General features: G+C 42.6%; 1 protein-coding gene across 3 annotated transcripts in view; it reads left to right on the top strand.

Annotated features, from left to right (window-relative positions):
* The first annotated feature begins 9,561 nt into the window (after positions 1-9,561).
* PBX3 (PBX homeobox 3) overlaps positions 9,562-20,543 on the top strand; it is a 215,244-nt gene continuing 204,262 nt past the window's right edge. For 2 of the 3 annotated variants that reach the window (XM_020874476.2, XM_020874484.2), the window contains exons 1-2: positions 9,562-9,839; positions 10,781-10,854. In XM_020874476.2, coding sequence (XP_020730135.1) covers positions 9,640-9,839; positions 10,781-10,854 — 274 coding nt within the window. In that variant the 5' untranslated portion in view covers positions 9,562-9,639. Of the gene's footprint in view, positions 9,840-10,538; positions 10,616-10,780; positions 10,855-20,543 lie in introns of those variants that run through there. The other variant, XM_020874478.2, reaches the window with a different exon arrangement.

Here is a 20,543-nt window from a genome sequence, read left to right on the forward strand (position 1 = left end):
ATCTTTGAGTTATTTTGAGACTCGGTAGAGATACTGTAAGTGAAACAGGTTAGACAGCATTATTGAAGAGGGTAAGACTTGGGTTTGCATTCTCACTGAAGGTAACAGTATAAGGAAAAGGAAGAACTTCCAAAGTGTGGGGCATAAGGACTGATTAATACATTCAGCATATGGAAAGGAACAGGGGGGGAAATAGCTAGAGAGAGAGAACTGGGAGAGCTTATTTAGGGCTGTGAAGGCCTGGCAAAGAAGCACATCACAGACGTAGATCCAATGTGAGATAGGGCAAGGATGCCATGATTTGATTTGGTGTTGAGAATTAAATTTGGAGGATGATGCCTCTCTTGGTCATGTTGAACTGCTGTGACAAAATACTTTAGCCTGGGTGGTTTAAACCACAGTCATTTATTTCTCACAGTTCTGGAGCTGGGGAAACCTGAGAGGTGCCTGCATGTGGGGTTCTGATAAGAGCCTTTTACCTGGCTTGCAGATGACTGCCTTCCCTTTGTATTCTCACATGGCAGAGAGAGGAAGCTCTGGTATCTCTTCTTTTCCTTTTTTTTGGTGGCTATGCTGGTTACGCCGACTTCTCTTGTGGATCACAGGCTCAGTAGTTGCAACAGGCAGGCTAGTTGCTCTAAGGCATGTGGGATCTTAGTTCCCCGTGCGTGCGTGCTAAGTCGCTTCAGTCTGTACCACACTTTGCGACCCCATGGACTGTAGCCCGCCAGGCTCCTCTGTCCCTGGGATTCTCCAGGCAAGAATACTCGAGTGGGTTACCATTTTCTCCTCCAGGGGATCTTCCTAGGCATAGAATCCTCCTGTCTTACAGCTCCTGCATTGGCAGGTGGGTTCTTTACCACTAGAGCCACCTGAGAAGCCCTGAGCTCCTCCACCAGGGATCAAACCCGCATTTACTCAACAATGAGACATCAGCCACTTCTATATGGCTTCCCCAGTGGCTCAACAGGTAAAGTATTTCTGCTAGGAGAATCCCATGCACAGAGGAGCCAGGCGGGCTACAGTCCATGGCGTCACAGAGTCGGACAGGACTGAGCGCATGCGCACACACATACTAGATTGGCTGGCAGACTGCTTACCACTGGGCCAACAGTGAAGTCCATTTCCTTTTCTCATAAGGGTATTAATCTCATCCTGGAGCCCCCACCTTCATGACCTCATCTAAATCTGACTGCCTTCCAAGGGCCTCACCTCCTAATGCTATCACATTATGGGTCATGGCTTCAATTTACTAATTTGGGGAAGGGCACAGTCCATAGCAGCTCCCAGTGACACTTACCTCCTGATAATCATGTTCTGAGTCATCCTCTCCCCTGGAGTGTAGGTTAGACCTAGTGACTTGCTTCTAATAAAGAGAACACAGCAAAAGTGTTAGTATGTCACTTATGAAATGAGGTTATAAGAAGACTGACTTCTGGGACTCCCCTGGTGGTCCACTGGCTAGGACTCTGTGCTCCCAATACAGGGGGCCTGGGTTTGATCCCTGGTTGAAGAACTAGATCCCACATGCTGCAACTAAAGAGTCTGCGTCCCACAACCAAAAAAAAAAAAAAAATCGACTTCCCTCTTGCCTGCCCTTTCTTGCTCTCTGGCTTCCTTACCCTTTTGGAAGCCAGCAATCATGTTGTGAGCTGTCCTATGGAGAGACCCAGAGACTGAGGTACTGATGTTTCTGGCCAACCGTCATTGAGCACCTGAGAGCGGTCAATAGCCATGCGAGTGAGCTGGGAGGTGGAACCTCCTCCTAGCGAGCTTCGAAGTGACTACAAGCGCTGGGTGTCACCTTGTTTGCAGGCTTGTGAGAGCTCCTAGGTCAGAGGCACCCAGCTAAATTACATCCAAATTCCTAACATACATAAACTTTAAGATAATAACTGTTTGTTGTTTTAAACAAACAAGTTTTGGGTACTTTATTACATAGCAATAGGTAATTAATCCAGAGACCAATAAGCCTGCCCTCACTTCAGATGCCAGTCGCAAGTTCAAGGTTCCCCAGACCACCTGTACTTCTGACTAACTTGCTGTAAGTCTGGGTGTTCCCATGACTCCCTCAGGTTCAATGTTCTCTGGAAGGACAGAGAACTCTGAAAAGCACTTACACTTATAATTACAGGTTTGTTGTAAAGCATATAAATCAGGACCAGTCAAATGAAGAGACACATAGGTCAAGGTCCTGAATGCAGAGCATCCAGGCTCTCTCCCCACAGTGCCAGTGTGTTCACCAACCAGGAAGCTCCACTGAGTTTTGGCATCTAGGGTTTTTATTAGGGTTTCATTATGTAGGCATGATTGATTGATGCATTGACCACAGGACTGAACTCCATCTCCAGTTTCCTTTCCTTCCTGTGAGGATGAGCTGGCTTAAAGCCCCAACCCTCTTGTTACATGGTTGGTCTTTCTGTTGTTGAGCCCCTAATCCCGAGTCTTCTTGTTAGCATAAACTCGGGTGTGATCGAGGGGCTCGTGAATAACAAAGGTACTCCTGCCGTGCTCAGTGACTCAGTTCAGTCAGTTCAGTCGCTCAGTCGTGTCCGACTCTTTGTGACCCCATGAACCACAGCACGCCAGGCCTCCCTGTCCATCACCAACTCCCGGAGTTTACTCAAACTCGTCCATCGAGTCGGTGATGCCATGCAGCCATCTCATCCTCTGCCCCCAATCCCTCAGTGACTCAGTCGTGTCCAATTCTTTGTGACCCTATGGACTATAGCCCGCCAGGCTCCTCTGTCCATGGGATTTTCCAGGCAAGAATACTGGAGTGGGTTGCCATTTCCTCCTCCAGGAGACACACTCCTGTATAATTCCAAAGATTTTAGAAGTTATCTCCCAAGGACCTAGGACAAAGATCAGATACTTTTTTTGGTTATATATAACATCTTCCAACCTGTAGGAGATCATATTTTATACCAGGCACTGTGCTAGGATATTCTTCTATCCATCCATCCTTTATGTATTTGGAGTGCTAGATTAGATTTGCTGGAAGTAGCAGGAAGTCCAACTGATAGGGATTTTCCTATTATTTTTTTAAGTTTTTTTAAAAAAAAATATTTATTTATTTTTGGCTGTGCTGCGTCTTTGTTGCTGCCGGAGGGCTCTCTCTAGTTGTGGAAAGTAGGGACTACTTTCCAGTTGTGGTGCTGCGACTTCTTCTGGTGGCTTCTCATGGGCACTAGGGCACATGGGCTCAGTAGCTGTACTGAATGAGCTTATTTGCCCCATGACATGTGGGATCTTCCTGGGCCAGGGATCGAACCCATGTTCTCTGCATTGACCGGCAGATTTTTAACCACTGGACCACCAGGGAGATTCAGGAGCTATAAAATAGAAATTAAATTTGCTAACATAACTAGAATTAGCAATTTAGTTTTGTTCAGAGATATTCAACAATGTCTTCAGGAACCTAGGCTCTCCATATTTCTCTGCCCCACTTAGTGTTTATATTTATTTTTAATAATGTTTTATTTTTGAATATTTACAGAAAAATGGTAAGATAGTACAGAGAGTTTCCCCTATTATTAACATCTTATAATAATACAGTGTGCTTATTGAGTGTACAATTAATGAGCCATTAGTGATATATTATTGTTAACAAAAGTCCATAGTTGATTCAGATTTCTTTAGTTTTACTTAAATGTCTCTTTTCTGTTCCAGAAACCAATCTAGGACACCATTTTACATTTAGCTGTCATATCTCCTTAGACTCTTCTTGATTATGATGGTTTTTCAGATATTCCTTGTTTTTGATGACCTCGAAAGTTTTGAAAATACTAGTCAGGTATTTTGTAGAATGTCCTTTGATTGAAATTTGTTTAATGCTTTTCTTATGGTTAGATTGGGATTATGGGATTTGGGGAGGAAGACCACAGAGATAAACCACCAAACTATGTTGATTTTTATTCCTGTCACCTCATTATCACAAAATGGCTGCTGTTACGACTCCAGAATCAGAACGACATTCAAGGATGGAAGGAGGCAGAAGAAAGAAGAGCTATGTCTGTCCTTTTTCTTTAAATCAGGAGACAAATCCATCCCTCTGATAGGCTCAGAAAGCAGGAGAAGAGATGCTCATACTCGCCTTGGACCTTGACCGAGACTGAGCACATTGCATTCAGAATAATCAGGGTTCTATCAGCATGGAAGGAGGCAGGCCAGTGAAAAACAGAAATTGACAGTGTTGGCCCCAAGTGTCTACTGTGCATGGGTCTGCACTGTACTAGGTGTTATGAGGAATGAAAGGACATTAAAGGCTTTCTATCAAACCTTCCAGAAATTATGTATTCCAATAATTACTCTCTTTTAAGCACCTCATAGGGATGTCCCTGGTGGTCCAGAGGTTAAGAATCCACCTACCAATGTAGGGGACTTGGGTTTGATCCCTGGTGGGGCAATCAAGCCTGAGCACCACAACTAGAGAGAAGCCTATGAACTACATGAAGAACCTGTGTGCTGCAACTAAGATCCGATGCAGCCAAAAATAAATTAAAATAGACTTTTTTTTTTAAAAGGACCTCACAATAGGAGGGTGAAATGTTGTCCCACTGATCCTTTGGTTGCTCAGTCAAATACATTTTCAGAAGATGAAGATTTGTCACAGGTCACATATGCTAATAACTGTGAAGACCACTTTTAAAGAATCATTCCCAAAGTGATGGAGCAGTGATATGTTTGGAAATAAGTATTTAATCAGTTTCCCCAAAGTGACTTCTTAGACATTTAAGGTTTTTTTTTTTTTTTTTTACTGGACTGTGTCAGGTCTTAGTTGCAGCATAAGAGATCTAGTTCCCTGACCAGGGATCAAACTTGGGCCCCCTGCACTGGGAGCTCAGAATCTTAGCCATAGGGCCACCAGGGAAGTCCCAGCATCTTAAGTTTTTGTTTTTTAAAGTCAAATCAGTCATGTGATGGTCCATCTCAAAATATATACTTTGTCCTTAACATGCAAATGAACCAGGTGAGGAAATGGGTGAATTGAGAGAAAACAACATGGGTCCATCTAGTATGGTGGTAAATTACCTATTATAGGCAATATATTCAGCCAGAGTTTAGAGCAAACGATTAGTGAAGGCAGGCGTGGCTGGAAAGCCTCAGAGAGGCAAGGTCCTAGATAGCTATGAAGAATAGCCTTGTTGGGCTTTATTCTTCATTTTCCCTGCTCTACTGCCATGAGACCCAGATTTCTCTAATCTCTCACAGAGTTAACCTTTTTTTTATTAAATGCTTGGTTATTTTCATCAATTTACAGTTTACCTGTCAAAGCCTTGTGATTTTTAATCCGATGTTGTTGTGTTAGTCACTCAGTCGTGTCCAACTCTTTGCAACTCTATGGACTGTAGCTGGCCAGGTTCCTCTGTCTATGGAATTCTCCAGGCAAGAATATTGGAGTGGGTAGCCATTCCCTTCTCCAGGGAATCTTCTGACCCAGGGAATCTTCTGACCCAGTTCTGACCCAGAACTCCGTGTTTCCTGCATTGTAGGCATTTACTGAGTCACTAGAGAAGCCCTTAATTGAATTTTTTATATTTATATATACATATATATATATATATTTTTTTTTTTTTTGGGGGGGGGCAGTGTTTCATAGGGTGGGCTTATGTAGCCACACAGGTCAAGATTTGAACCCAAGATCTAATACCAACTGACTGGGAGGTCTTGTGTAAGTTTCTTACCCTCTTTCAGTCTGTTTCCTTATATTTAATAATAATAATTTCACCTAGATTGGCCTGTTGTGAGATTGAAATAAGATGAAGGAAGAACACAGAGCACAATGTCCCACTCAGAGAGACTGCATGAAAATGGCATCTGCTGTGATGATCACTGTATTGGTCAAGGTGATGGTGTGATGGTATTGTTAATATGAACCAAACTCATGGAAAGTGATGAATACGAGAGAGCGCCTCTATTTGGTTTTCACCACTTTTTCACTGTTAACTTTACATGAATGTTACCTTCCCTGGTGGCTTAGAGGTTAAAGCGTCTGCCTGCAGTGCGGGAGACCTGGGTTAGATCCCTGGGTTGGGAAGATCCCCTGGAGAAGGAAATGGCAACCCACTCCAGTATTCTTGCCTGGAGAATCCCATGGACGGAGGAGCCTGGTAGGTCCACGGGGTCGCAAAGAGTCGGACACGACTGAGCGACTTCACTCACTTACTCACACTCACCAAGAGTAAATTACATTTCCTTTGACTTTTTAATAATCACTGTCTCAGAAACAGCAAAGATGGACTTAGGTACTTAGAGAGGTTCTATTCTAACATCTGTGAAGGCACCAACCATGTGACTCAGATTGCTGAGTGAGACAAGGCAACATCCCATGCGGGAAACTTGCAAAAACACAGGAGATTGTGAGGGTATTCAAAATTAGTTGACACTGTTTATCAGGGCTTGGAAACCAATCTAAAGGAATTTATGCTTTAAATCAATGGCGGTTGTCAATAAGTCTGTGAGGGAATCCTTACTAGGACCCCCGGGCTTTTACTGCAACTCATATTGACAATAACAAAAAAGGGAAACCTCCCAAGCAGAAGGTCAATCTAATCCAACCACTTAATGCAGAATTATGGTATCAAGTTTCCACATCACTGAATGACCATGGGTTTAGAGGTGTGTGCCATAAAATAGCTGCGGGTGTGAGACATTTAACAAGTTGTTTTACTCCTAATTGCTGGCATTTGCTTAACTGTTTTCTTAATTCTAATTTATGTTTTTATGCTCCCGTTTGTTTACATAGCCCATACATCCCATTTGCCTTTATTTGCTTAAGTGTTTCTTTAATTTTATTTACATTTTTATATATGTTGCTTTGCTTACATAACTCATTGTTTGGAGAGGGCTAGAAATAACCATAAATCCCCATTGCTAATTAGCCTCATCCTCATGACTGATTAGTCAAGATTATGAGCCTAGAAAGAGGGCAGGGAGGAGGCCTGATAGTGAGTCACAGGATCATTGAATTTTAGAGCTAGAAGGAATTTAGAGCTGAAGGTATCTTTCAGATAGAATTCTGTGGTTTTACATCTTCATCTTTGGAGAATTATGGAAGATCGGCTGCTTGCTCCTGCTCCTTAATGCAAAAATATATAAGGATGTGGTGACAGTTTTGAAAAACACGTTAAGAATAAAGAGAAAGTCCAATCGATGATGACTATGAGTAACCCATAATGGGGGCTTAAAAGAAGCATCAGAAGCTTGACACATAAATGCGCTACAGAGGAACTGGGAATATTAATGAACATAAGGGGGCTTGTTCTTTGGAAGTAAGAGGCAGAGTGGATTGTTTGGAACGCCCTCTCCAGCAGCTGTGCAGTTTGTAAAGATTTTAGCTTGCCTTACTGTAAGGTTAGCTATTAGCTTTGCAGTGGGGAGTATTTAAAAGTACACACAACATACGAAGGAAAGAACCTGGAACCGAGTAGCCTGCTTCATTCCAAGAATCCATCTGGCATGTAAAGAACTGCTTGTCCTACATTAAACCCTGCAGAGTAAGAACCATTTTTCATACCTCACACCCCTATTTTTGGTTTCAGGTAAGGCAGCTTACTGAATTTGGCGAAGAAACAAGAGGACTTTTCAGAACCACCTAACCGGAGGGCCCATCGAGGGTGAGCTCCATGGATCTAAAATGGGGAAAATATGACAAAGCTCTGTTAGGGAAATTAGGTTAAGAGAAAGCACAAGTGTCCACAAGAGCTGTTAAGTCTAGACCCCCAAGTAATGTGAGCATTTAGTCGTTTGCAGGCAGAGTACAATGGAAGAAAAAGTACTATATATATGACAATCTGTGGCTGGAGTCACCAACATTAAATGACTCATGGTGGTGGGGTAAATTGATAAGTAGAATCCAGTCTACACCGAAACAAATATTCTTTATAATAAAAAGTTCATTTTGCAGCTTTAGTCTATCTGGAGGTAGCTAAAAGCACATCTTGCTGAAGGACTCCTAGGATTACCAGGAATTGCACAGTGTATGAAAGGTTGTAAACTTATATTAGTCCTGGATATCATACCCTTCTGCTCCTCCCGAATCCACTTTCCTCTGACACATTTTCAAGTGCTCCTCTTTCAAGAAAAGTGTATATTACTCAGATCCGCTGAGCTCAGGCATCAAGCATGCAGCATAAGGGACTCCTACCTTACCTGGTCACCTCTTGAGGGACAGCGCAAGGCCAGAGCGCTGGAACCAACTCTGAGCAGCTGCCTCTCGGTTACTATGGTGATCGCGGGGTGGGTGGGGTCCCTATCCGCGGCGTCCCCGCCTCTCTGCCCAGGACTTTTCGAACGTTCCAATAAGGATATCCCTTTCTTGCCTCCGTCCCGCCCCTTTCGGCTCTGAGTGCGATTCGATTGGCCTGGGACGGGCGGCCGGGTACCCTGAGGATACCACCTCCCGACGGGAAGAGCGGGAAAGTGTACCAGGCGCTGTCCGAGGCGTGAAGCTCAGGGCGCTGCGGGGAAGCACATGGTTGGCCTTGGAGCGAGTTGCCTAGTGTCCCGTACACAACTCTTGGCACCTATGACTGCGAACACTAGGGAGCAGAAGTCAGGGTGCGGGAACGACGTCTGCGGGCCGGCCTATCCCGGGGGCCGGGACGCGATGAGGCTTGAGGGGTCTTGTGGCGCGCTCTTGGGGGGCAGGGGCTCCGAGGGCAGAGGGGCCGGACCGAAGCCCGGGGGCGGTGCCAGCGGCGGCGGCGGGAGGCGGACGACCCAATGAGAGCGCGCGCCGCCCCCGGGGGCGGGGCGTGCGGAGCGCTCTCCCGCCCTCCTCTCGCCCCCGCCCCTCCCCCCGGGCGTCCGGGGCCGCAGTGAGTGAGTGGCACTGGCAGCCTGTCAATCCCTCAGCCGAACGGCCTTCGAGCCCGGTCCGCGGCGACTGCTGGCAGGGTGCGCGGCTCTGGCTGTGGCGGCGGCGACTTCTTCCGCCCCATCAATCTGCTGTCCGCCCGGCGCGCGGCCCGCTGGGGCCCTCCATCGGGCTCCGTGCCCCTGCCGCGCCGGCTCGCTAGCTTCCAAACTTTCCTCCTCCGCCCCTGTCGCTCCTCTCGGCCGGCCCACCCGCCGGCCCTCCTCCGCCGCCGCCCGCCGCCGCCGCCGCCGCTCCCTCCCCCGGGGCCGCCGGGGTTCGGATCCCCCCCCGGCCGAGGCGGCGGCGGCGGGTGGCGGGCGGCGGCGGCGGCGGCGGCGGCGGCGGGCGAGGGAGGGGAGTGCGCAGGCTGGCGCGGGGGTCGGCGGGCGTCCCGGCAACTCGGCGGGCGCTGAGGAGCAAGTTGCGCGGGGCTACCCGGCGGGGCGCGTGGCGGCGAGGAGGCGGCGCGGCGGCCGCGTGAGGGCAGCGGGCGCCGCTGCGTCCGCCTCCGCCACCACCGCGGAGCCCGGCGCTTCCGCCCGCAGCTTCTCCTCAGCCTCGGCGGCGGCGGAAGCCAGAGCCGGGCGCCCGTCCGCACCGCCTCAGCCGCGGGCCCCGCCGGCCGGGCCGCCCCCTCCCCGCGCGGGCGGGGAGCGCGCGGCCGCCTCCCCCTCCCCCTCCCCCTCTTTCTTCTCCTCCCTCGTCGCCGCCGCCGCCGCCGCCTCAGCCTTCGCCTCAGCCGCCGCCGCCGCCCGCTCCCGCCCGCGTGCGGCGGGATGGACGATCAATCCAGGATGCTGCAGACTCTGGCCGGGGTGAACCTGGCCGGCCACTCGGTGCAGGGGGGCATGGCCCTGCCGCCTCCCCCTCACGGCCACGAAGGGGCGGACGGCGACGGCAGGAAGCAGGACATCGGCGACATCCTCCACCAGATCATGACCATCACCGACCAGAGCTTGGACGAGGCGCAAGCAAAGTTGGTGTCGTCTCATTAAGCATCTTTTGTGTGTGCGGGAGCCAGGCCCGCGGCAGAGTCCGGGCCCGGGTGGTGCCCGGGCCAGGGCCTCAGCCCCGGGCGGGGAACTTTCTCCGAAAAGAGGCCGCCGGCTCCGGCCTCTGGGGGACTTGCCCTGCGCCCCTCGACGCGGGCGGGAGTCGGCAAAGTTGCTCTCGGGGCGCGGGACGGACTTGGTGCCGCGTGGATTTCGTGGGTTTCGCTCACCCCACCTCCCCGCGTCCGGCCCTCTGGCAGCCCGGCCCCCTCGCACGGATTCAAACCTCCCGCCCGGACCCGGCTGCACGCCGCAGCGAGCGGGCCCCGGGCCGAACTTGAGGGAAGTGCAACTTTCTCCTCGGCCCGGAGTCCCGGCACCCCGGCTCCGCTCGGTTGCTGGACGACCTCGCTGTGCGGGCGGCCGCCCCAGCCCGGCTCCGGGGCGCTGGGCGGTTCCCTGGCGGGTCCGGGCGCCGGCGGCCAAGTTCTCGGGAAGGGAGGGCCGCCTCGCAAACTTTGCGGAGCTGTCACCGCCCGCTGGCCGCAGTCGGCCGGTCGCCCGCGCCGCGCCCGCTGCCCCGGCGGAGGGCAGACGCGGGAGCCCCTCCACGCTGTCTTCTCCCCTGGGTCGCCGCCGTCTGCCCCCGGATCGCGGCTCCCCGCACGGGTTCGCGCCCCGCGGTCGCCGAGGCTGCTGCCTGCGGAGCAGATGGGTCGCACTGCGTTCGGGCTGGAGCTGTAGCCGCCAGAGCTTGCCGGTTGTCGCTAACTAGTCAACTTGAGTTTTCTGTTGATTTGACGGGGTTCAAAAGAGCCTTCCAAAATAGGGGGCCGGAATTAAATCTTGGATCTAACTTAAGGAAGGCGCCATATTATTCCATAGGTGATGCTAATACCTTTGTGTTTTGCTATTTGTTTTTTAGGAAACATGCCCTGAACTGTCACAGAATGAAACCCGCGCTCTTCAGTGTCCTATGTGAGATCAAAGAGAAAACAGGTAAGACGCTGCGCCCCGCGGTGGGCCTGGAGACCCCCGAGGTGGGGTCCGAGCTACTCCTTCGACTCTCCAGTTGAAAGCTGCTGCTTTTGGGCACCGCCATCTTTGATCATTCTTTCCTTCCCACCTCCTGATCTTGAGAAAAAACTGCAATAAATCTGGAGTCGATTTCTGAATTCCGCTCCTGGTGTAAAATGAAGTGTAGAGTGGACGGGGCAGGGTCGCAGTCCCCAGGCGGCCACCTCTGGCTGCAGGCGGGGAGGGGGCCGGGAGCGCCAGCCACCCTTTCTTGCTCCTTTCGCCTTGTTTGTATGTCAGTTTTTATAAGGAGCCACGGGGACCGACTCCTGCGGAGAAGCATATCCCGAACTTTGTTTTACTTAGCCTTAAGCTTCATTTCCACAGATAGAAGAATAGATGCAATTGCACAGACCCGAGGAGCATGTTTGAATTAGTATTTTAGTTCGGAATACTACTTTTAAGAAGCTAGAAGGGTAATGATGTGTTTTACAATGTATTATATCTATTACTACTTTTATTAAATTTTATGCTTGAAGTCATTACATTGTAAACATACTTAATATATTTTATTAAGTAGAGAAAGGTCCACAGGTACAGGTTGAACAATTTTTGAAGTATTAGGGGCAGGGAATATATGAGAAGACAGCTTTTGCAGAAGTGCTGAAATGAAAACTACAAGTATATATTAGACAAATTTCTGACAGTTCATCTCAATTTAGTTTCCTTGTTAGACTTTCTAAAAATTGAAGATATTTTAGTCTTGAGGTGATGGTGGTGCCTCAAGTGGAATTTGAGGTTTAATTTAGATTTTTTATTTCATTTGAGGCATTATCTTCCCTGTATATGGAAAACAAATGCATTAAACAAGCTTTACTGTTTATTTGTGCATGTTTGTTGGGTATACAGTATTATAAAGTTGCTATTTTTTAAGTTGGCAAAGAATAGAAGGGAAAGTTAAAGTCCAAAGTATAGAAATATTTAAGTGAAGGTATTTAAAAGGTTAAAGTGATTGTGTTTAAACTGAATGTACAAATAATAGCGCACTGTATATAATTGTTAGTTGGTAGGAGAGTGGTCCTCCTTTTAAACAGATTTTCCACCATGCAATTCTATTTTAATCCTAAAAGTAATCAATAAAAGATGAAGGGTTATTGCTGTCTATTAAAATATATGCTAAAACCATAATTAACAGCAAATACTGACAGCCTGAAAGACTACTTTTCCTGCTTTTCATTCACATGGTATGTGTGATTTCTTTATGTCAAGTGTTTTTAAGATATATTTTAATTTTGAAAACCACATGCATTTAAAAATGACTAACTTTTACTCTGTGTTGGTTTTTAGCTACCTTTAGAAAGCATTGTGATTTAAAACGCTAGATAATTTTGATCTGACTATAAAACAAGGCATCAAGCATTAAATCTTGAGATTCTTAGTTTAGAAGCCTAAAAGTGCGTAATTCTCAGTAAATTATGTTGCTTAATGTCCAAGGGTTTTCTTGCTATCAGGGCTCCACTTCAGTTTCTGCTGACAGCTAAGCACTGGGGTATTGACTATGTTGTGAATATTAAGATTGATTCAACTTTATACAGCATTATATTACTAGGGAGAGGGGATTGATATACCTTCCTTCTCACCCCCTTATCATGATTCTTTTCTTTTTTTTGCCTTTTTTTTTTTTAAGTTTTGGCCTAGCTAGTTTGAGAACCAAACCCAGCAAACTGCTTTTCTTGTTTAGACATTTAGCAGCAGGCAGAATTCAATTAGGAAGCAGAAGTCCTCTAGTTGCTTATTTGCACAAGACTTAGTTACACCATTCTGAAAGGAAAGTGTAGTCAACCTCATGTCAAAGGTGAGTTAGAAAAAAGAAACAAGTCTTTTCAGAGTCTGGGATTACTGGCAGAGAGAGCTTTGGTAGGGCACTTGCTGTTTAAGAAGCAAGAGGTAGCTGACAAAAGAAATTTTTGTGTTTTGAAAATTGTTTCTGAGGCTTTCAGAGATAACTTGTAAATTAGATTCTCTTTTTGTGCTTTGGCCAGCGGATCCAAGTTTGCACGTTATCTCTTTTGTAAAAAGCCAACGGCCGACAAAGAGTAAAGGCGGCTGTCTGGGCTGAGGCATCTTCCTGCCAGCCTCTCTAAGCTCGAGAGGGACGGGATTTAAGTACCGAATGATTGATGGGGGTGAAGCTCTTTCTCTCCGCTCCTTTCTCCCCTACTACCCAGAGCTCTACCTCACTCTCCAAAACTGCTCATAGAAGGAGACAGGGACGCTGGACTCAGGCTCCTTGATTTGAAATAGAACAGCTGTGTAGACATTAGTGTTACCGAAGCAAAGAAATTGGGGCAGCAAATTCCAGGCCTCCCCCCCCTCCCCCATCTGTTCCCACAGTCATGCTTTGGAAACATCATGCACTTATAAAATAAGCACTGTAGATTATAATGTGTATCATGTAATGCTTTTAAAAAAAATCATTTATTAAATCTAATAACATAGTATCCAAAGATTAATTCTCTGTAACCTAGAGAAAGTTTACCTAGTCATTTGTAATAGAAACTGGGAATACTATGTGATGACTCTATTCTGCATAATAGAGGGGTAGGGGGTTGACTAGTGGGGAGATGGGGGGTAAAGCTGTCATTTCAGTGGATAATGTCATTTCAATTGTGCTTTTTTAAAATAAGACAAAATCATTAAAAAAAAATCCATATATTTGTAGATCTGCCAGTAGCTTTTGAGGTTTCTGATCAGGCAGTGAACACTGCCAGTCTGATGCACATGAGGGGTTTAGTTTGAAAAACATCTTTTTTCCCTTCTACCAAATATGAAAAGGTATTTTTCCTTTCTGACAGATAAATGGATAATCTACCACAATTATATATTTTTTCTTGTTCAGAGGTAGGGAAAGTATACCATGAGATACTTGCTTTTTCTTGAAAATGTGTTCTTTTATTACATTTATCGTTCAGTTATTTTTGGACAGAAATAACTGTTGAATTGTGATAGCTACGCATTTTGAAAGCAACTGAAAGTTACAGGCTTTAAAACAAGATATTTGCCCATTTTAAACTAAGTAAGCTACCAGTGAGATAATTGTTAAGATTTCTCTCTTTTTTAGCCACATTTTACCATCTGTCTCTTATTAAGTATCCCATGATACTATGAGGTCTCCTTATCTACATAGTTCTTTGGGGGCATTCCCTCACATCTTTTTGGCCACCTTAATCTTGATTGTTGAAGTACTTTGTGAGAGGATTCCATTCTCATAAATCTCTCTTCTTTTCAAAGCCCTTAATTATAAGAGTTTGAATTAAAGGAAATGGCTCTTTTTGAGGGGAAAAAAATGTATTTAAAAATATTTTAAAATGAAAATTCAACACTCTAGTATATAATCGTAGTCATATTGTTAAAAGATGTTGTGTATTAGGAAAAAAATCAGCATAACCTTTTCCTTTCTAAACGATAGGTTAAAATATTCCATGTTGATAGCTGCCAACCAAACTCTGATTTATTGCCACCACAAACCCTAAATAGCGTTCATTTACTAGTAATGTCTAATGGCATACATGATGGTTTGCCAGATTTGTGGCCTTTGTGAGGCTTATAAGCAGGACTGACTTGGGAAGATCATAAAACTTAATGAACTTCTCTACTGCAGGAGGTGTCCGCAGGGGAAGAGAAAGGCCTGCTTGCCTGGTTGGGCTGGTTGAAGTATTTTTTATGTTTAAAGAGAAGAAGAAAATTACTATTAAAAATGCTTTGCTTTTAAAGGAACCCTCCCTAGGAAGAGTCATAAGGATTTTACTTGTCAAAACTTGATCAGGAAGGTAGCTTCTGAGTTTTTATATGCATTTAGAATATGATATATATGATTAAACCTTTTATTTTTACTGCTGTAAGTGGGACTAGCTTTCAGAGAGATAAGGCAGTACTCAGTCAGCACCTCTATTTCTGACCCTACGGGTTTAGAGACTCATGGCATCTTCTTTTTCTGGTCTGTTTTCTTTCTTTTTTTAATGCTTCAGTATAAAAAAACGTGTTCATTTTTCTTTTTACAGTGCCAGGTAATTCTTCAATTCCTAGTGTATAAAATCCAAATAATCCACCAAGTGAAATTTTAACAAGAAAAGTGAAAATTGTTGTATGTGAGTCTAAATGTTATTATATATAATACATATTGTGTATTCTTTTAAGTTGCTCTTGCAGTGCTTCCAATATAGTTATCATTGTTTCAGAGTTTTAAAAACAAATGCTCTGTTTGATACGTGATTCATTTCTCTGTTTTTGTGAACTGTCTTCTAGTTTTAAAAAACTTTTTATTATGGAGAACTTCAAATGTAAAAATATACATAAAGAGAAACTTGAATCCCCATGAACTCATTGCCTACCTTCAGCAGTTAGCAACACTTGGCCAATCTTGTGTTCTCTGTAACTCCCACCCTTTCACAATTATTTTGAAGCAAATTTTAAAGAACTTTTAATGTTTTAAATTTTTTATCAGTTTTAGACATGGCTTATTTACATTAGAAATATTAAATGATTAAACAGGAGAAATTACAAAGTCAGTGTACCCTGGAAATGTCATAAATTTTGTTGCTTTATTGCAAATTTTTCCTTGCACAATTTAAGAATATTTTTTATTTTTATAGATTTGCTTAACTTACTGGAGCTTTTTAAAGAAGTTTTGAGGAAGGATGTAAAAGAGTGATGTTTTTCTAACTTTCTTTACTCTTCTCTCATCCTTAGAAGATAATACATGTAATACATTCATAGAAAACATAGAAAAAAAACTTACTTCTCTACTGGTTTGGAACTTCATGATCTAAAGTATCAAGCAGATATTATCTTAAAAGTATGAACCTGTCTTCCAACCCTTTTTTCTTCTTCCCAATAAAAGAATATTGAACCCACTTGTCAATACTAACTTGATCTGTGCAAGTAATTCTTTCATGCCTCAGTTTTAGTGGACTTCATTGTATTATAGATCTATGTAGTTTTGGTTTTTATTTGGGACTTTACTGTGTTATTATGCTAATTTACGTAGTTTTAATCCAAATCAGAAGTATATTAATACAGTGGCAAAGGAAGCCTTGCCTTGCCTCAAAGAGCACATTGGTTCTTTGACTTTCATAAAATTTTTCTGGGTATATCTTTCATGTTAGGATCCTTTTCCTTTTAACTAATTTTGCTTGTACTTTTAGATTTCTGTTTATAACTTTTGTAAATGGCTACTTCCAAGACATTTAACATCTTATTTGGATTATGTGTGTTTTGATAGTTTATGATGGCATTGTATAGGATGAAGTTATATGAAGTATGGCTATGAAGAATGAAAACCGAAATTCATGTACCACACCCTAAATCATTCATCGTTTTATTTTGTACTCATACCGTGGAGATATTTCAGAGTACATAACAGATCAGTACTGAATACATCATGCTAAGTAAGGATTTTTATACTATTTTCCCTCTGTTTATGTACATATGAACAATTTTAGGCATTTATTTTTTCAGTATTGACATTATGAGAATTATGTTTTATTAGTTTTCTCAGCAGGCTTGTGTTTTAGCCATTTATCAGTGGGATCAGCATGATTTAGGTAGTAACAGACTAACAATGCTTGCACGCTCCCTCCCATGTTGACCTTTTCAAACATTTGCTCTACTTCAGTAGGCCATTTGAGTCTTTACATATGAAGAGAGTAAATAATTTATATCACTATGTAGTGTGAATTGGTCAAAGTTTTTTTAGATCTAGCTAAAAAGATTTTTTACAAAGTTGTAGAAGTTAATCTAACACACAAATTGCTATCAGAGCTCCATGATAGTGTTACATTTAGCAAATAAATTAGTAGGAAATGCTTGAATGAGCCACTGAAAAAAATAAACCATCTTTTTATGCCTTTAGACACAGAACATATTTGAAAATAAATTTCATTAATCTTCAACTCTTGATTCTAATTACCCCCTTTGTAGGCAGAATAGTAGCCAGAATCTCTTCTTTTTTGTTATTTTGAAAATAGAGGTATTCCATAAACACACACACATACAATAAAATAAGATGTTTGTAGTTTTTGATGGTTAACGGTAGTTTGCTTTGGTACTAAATCTGAGTGTATGTCTAGTGAAAATATTGGTGTGATAGAATGTGTTAAGTTGAATTGGCTTGGCATTTTTTTTTACTTTTGACTAACATGATAGTAACTCATTAGGACTGAGAACAGTTAAAAGTAATTATGGATAAAAATAATTGTTAAAAGTTGCAACTTGAAGTTGTTTTCTTCAAGTTAAGTGCTTTACAAATGTTAAGCTGTTTTGAACAATAACCCTTTTTGTGTGATCATATTAATGAGAACTTGGTATACAATGTAATCCTTTTAATGTTGCTGATTCCTCACAATGTTTAAACCATTAGTTGGGAGACTCAACATATGTTATGGCAAAATGATTTTTTTGTTTGTTTGTTTTGTTTTATATGATACATAAGTTTTCAAAGCATATTTCTTAGGCATCAGAGTCCAGCAGGTGGCTTTTTACATTAAAAAATTCATAAATTTTAAAATCCCATAAAATTTTATTTCAAATTCAAATTAACTAATTGAGAATGTCAACATTTCCACTGTCTATATTAACATTTATAATAGAACAAATGGTTGCATATAGAAATTATCTGCAACATAATCTAAATTAAGATTCTAAACAGGCATTACAGATGCTGGTAACTTTGGCAATTATCATTTTGTTTGGTGAACAGTAGTAAAACAGTGTGCGGTAAAAGTGTTTAGAGAGAGAGGATAAATAAATTGAACAGTTTTGCAATGCAAAGTGGTTTGTGGTGTTTTTGAGGATTTCTTGGCTCTCTCTTAACTGCTATTGTGAGCCTGGAGCAGATTTCCCCATTGCTAATGCCCTAGAAGTATTAATTCACTTTGATATGCTAATTAGAGGGCATTATGCAAGAAATGAGATTAAGTGGCAGCATGAAGCCATTTGCCTGTCAGTAAATTGAGAGCTTTAGCATCAGGAGGAGCTTTGTTTTTTTTTTTTTTTTTTAAAGTTTCTCTTGGTTTTGCATATAAATAAAATTGATTGAAAGGTCTAGAGAAGCTTCTAGAACATTGGTAGATTCCTCCCCCTATGGTTCTTTAAATGTAATGTGACAGAACTTTTCTGAATATTAATTGATTTAATTGGAGATAATATGAAGTTTTCATCATGTTCCCTATATATGGAAGTATACTAAGAATTTTGCATCGTCTAGTCTTTTCCTAAAGCCCAGTTTCAGAATATGGCTAGTGAACTGTTATCAATTCATTTCAGAAGTGTAAACTTGTGTGTGTGCTTGTGTGTCTTCACCAGTGTCTTCACTAAACTGAACTTCACAGGAATATTTTCTTCATAGGGAAGAATGAAGAAGTTGAATTGGGCTTCAGGAGACTATATTAAATGAGCATTAAGACTCTCACTTAAATACCTAATTCTAGTTGCTGGGAGGCATTAGAATTAGTGGTTAAATTCTGCCCTTTACACAACCTGTGAAATTTACATTTCAGCATGTGTCTGTTGTTTTAAGATTACCATATTATTTGATTTTCATGTCGAAGATGGTGTTTCATACTTTATTCTGCTTTGGCTTTTGTGATTTAAGCCAGGCCTTTGATTTTCCGTCTATAAAACTATTATGTGATTTCCTACATTTTGTAGGGAAATGCATGAGTGAATGCAAGAATAGGAATGATGAATTGGGAGGAGGACAGAACTTTGGGCCTGTGAAAAAATTAAGGTTTCCTCAAACATGGAACTTCTACCTGTATAAACCATACTGAGGATAGAATTTCCAAACCCAGGCTTAACTGCAGTCTGAGGTGTGGTTGGACAGGATGGCGTTTGGATCAAGCATTCAGATTGAGGTTTGCTTGAGTGTCTGAATTCCACCACTGTAGCTGTGACTCTAGACCCAACAAAGCATAACTTCTCTTCAGAGCCATATGGATTATTTAGTCACCACAGCTGCCATGCATACATGCTACTAAGGCTGGCTTCTTTTCGTGTGCATGTGTGGTGCTTGTTAATGTTAATGGGAGTCAGGAATGTGCACACAGACAGGGGGATGAGAGTCTCTCCTGAGACAAGAGTCCTGATTGCATTTCTCAGTGAAGAGGACTTAGTGTACCTGCTCGTCTAAATGAAAAACTTTGTTACTTTAAATTCTCATTCCCTTCTCAGACTCCCTGAACTAGTTAAATCAATGAATCCTCATTAGTCTCTGATTACTTGCAGAATTTCATTTAAAACATATGAAGTTAGTTTTGATTGAAATGGGAACAAAAAGCTTTTGAAATTGCATATTATTGTTTTTTGAACAAAAGGTTTCTACTGGCTTTCAGATGTACTAAGCCTTTGTAAATAGGAATTTATAGTGAAATGGGAGGAGCTTTTGAAATGCCACTTGAGTGGCATTAATAGGGGGAAAAAAATCACAGTATTAAAAAAAATACATGTGTGAAATGGCAAGTTCATGTGTGTATAATATATACAAACCTTTATTATCCAAGTGCCCTCAAATGAGGAAGAATTGACTTAGATGGTCTCATAAGTTTCTTTCTTTCTCCTCTTTTCTTTAAAAAAAAAAAAAAATCTAAGGATGAAGGTAGTTGGAATTCATAGTCAGATATATCATTTTCAACTTGGAATAGGGACTAGAACAGGAAATTGATTTTATATTTATTATGAAAGCAAGAATTCTGCCACCGACTGACAGCCATCCATGTTTTAGTTTTGTGATAATTGTTCACAGACATTACTCTGCAGTTGGCCCAGATTATTTATAATGTTGATTGGGAGTGTTGGTCCATTAAAAGGTATGTGTATAATGAATATCTTTAATTAAACCAAGTAATACTGGCATATTCTACATTGGATTTTGGGTCGAGGATTAACTGTCAGTACTGGTAAGAACAAGTTACAATAGATTGTGCAGTGATTCCTTTGGCTTCATGGATGTATTTATTACCATTTTTGAACAAATTATACTAACATGAAAAGTTGTGTTTGAAATGATTGTGTGCTAGATAAGGCGATACATTACAGGAATGGTTGGGTTTATGAAGCTTTATGTAGAGGTTTTCTCAGAAATTATAGCACAGGGCTGTCACTATAAAACCCAGTGATACAGTTGGTAATAACATACAGTGAAGATATTTTTAGATTTTCACTTGTTATTCAAATAAGTGAGAACCCTCCAGTTTTTCTCATCATATTTCTTTGTTGGAATCAGTAGAGGAAAAAAATGAAGGAAATTCTTTCAACTGTGTACTGGGTGTGGGTGTTTGACTTGTCTGAGTTTCCTCCTGCTTACCACTTGTTAGAGCAGTGATGTGACAGTGAGGATATCCTTGGGAACTTACTGACTTCTTGGTTCCTAACCTTCTGACTCTGGCCAAATAATAGAAACAGAATGCCTGAAAATGAAATGGTGGACTCTATAAATATAAATTCTGTGCCATCAATGTGTTACAAGAACTAATTTGATTTACCTGAATTTATGACATTTTTGTGTTTAAGAAAGGAAGTATTTCTTCCTTTCAGTTTAATCAGTCTAATAATGTACTTTCTAACATTAATTAATTCTTCTTTTGATTGATTATTATTATGACTTTTAAATTACC

Source organism: Odocoileus virginianus, chromosome 2 (assembly GCF_023699985.2).
Source record: "Odocoileus virginianus isolate 20LAN1187 ecotype Illinois chromosome 2, Ovbor_1.2, whole genome shotgun sequence".
NCBI classification, from domain to species: domain Eukaryota; kingdom Metazoa; phylum Chordata; class Mammalia; order Artiodactyla; family Cervidae; genus Odocoileus; species Odocoileus virginianus.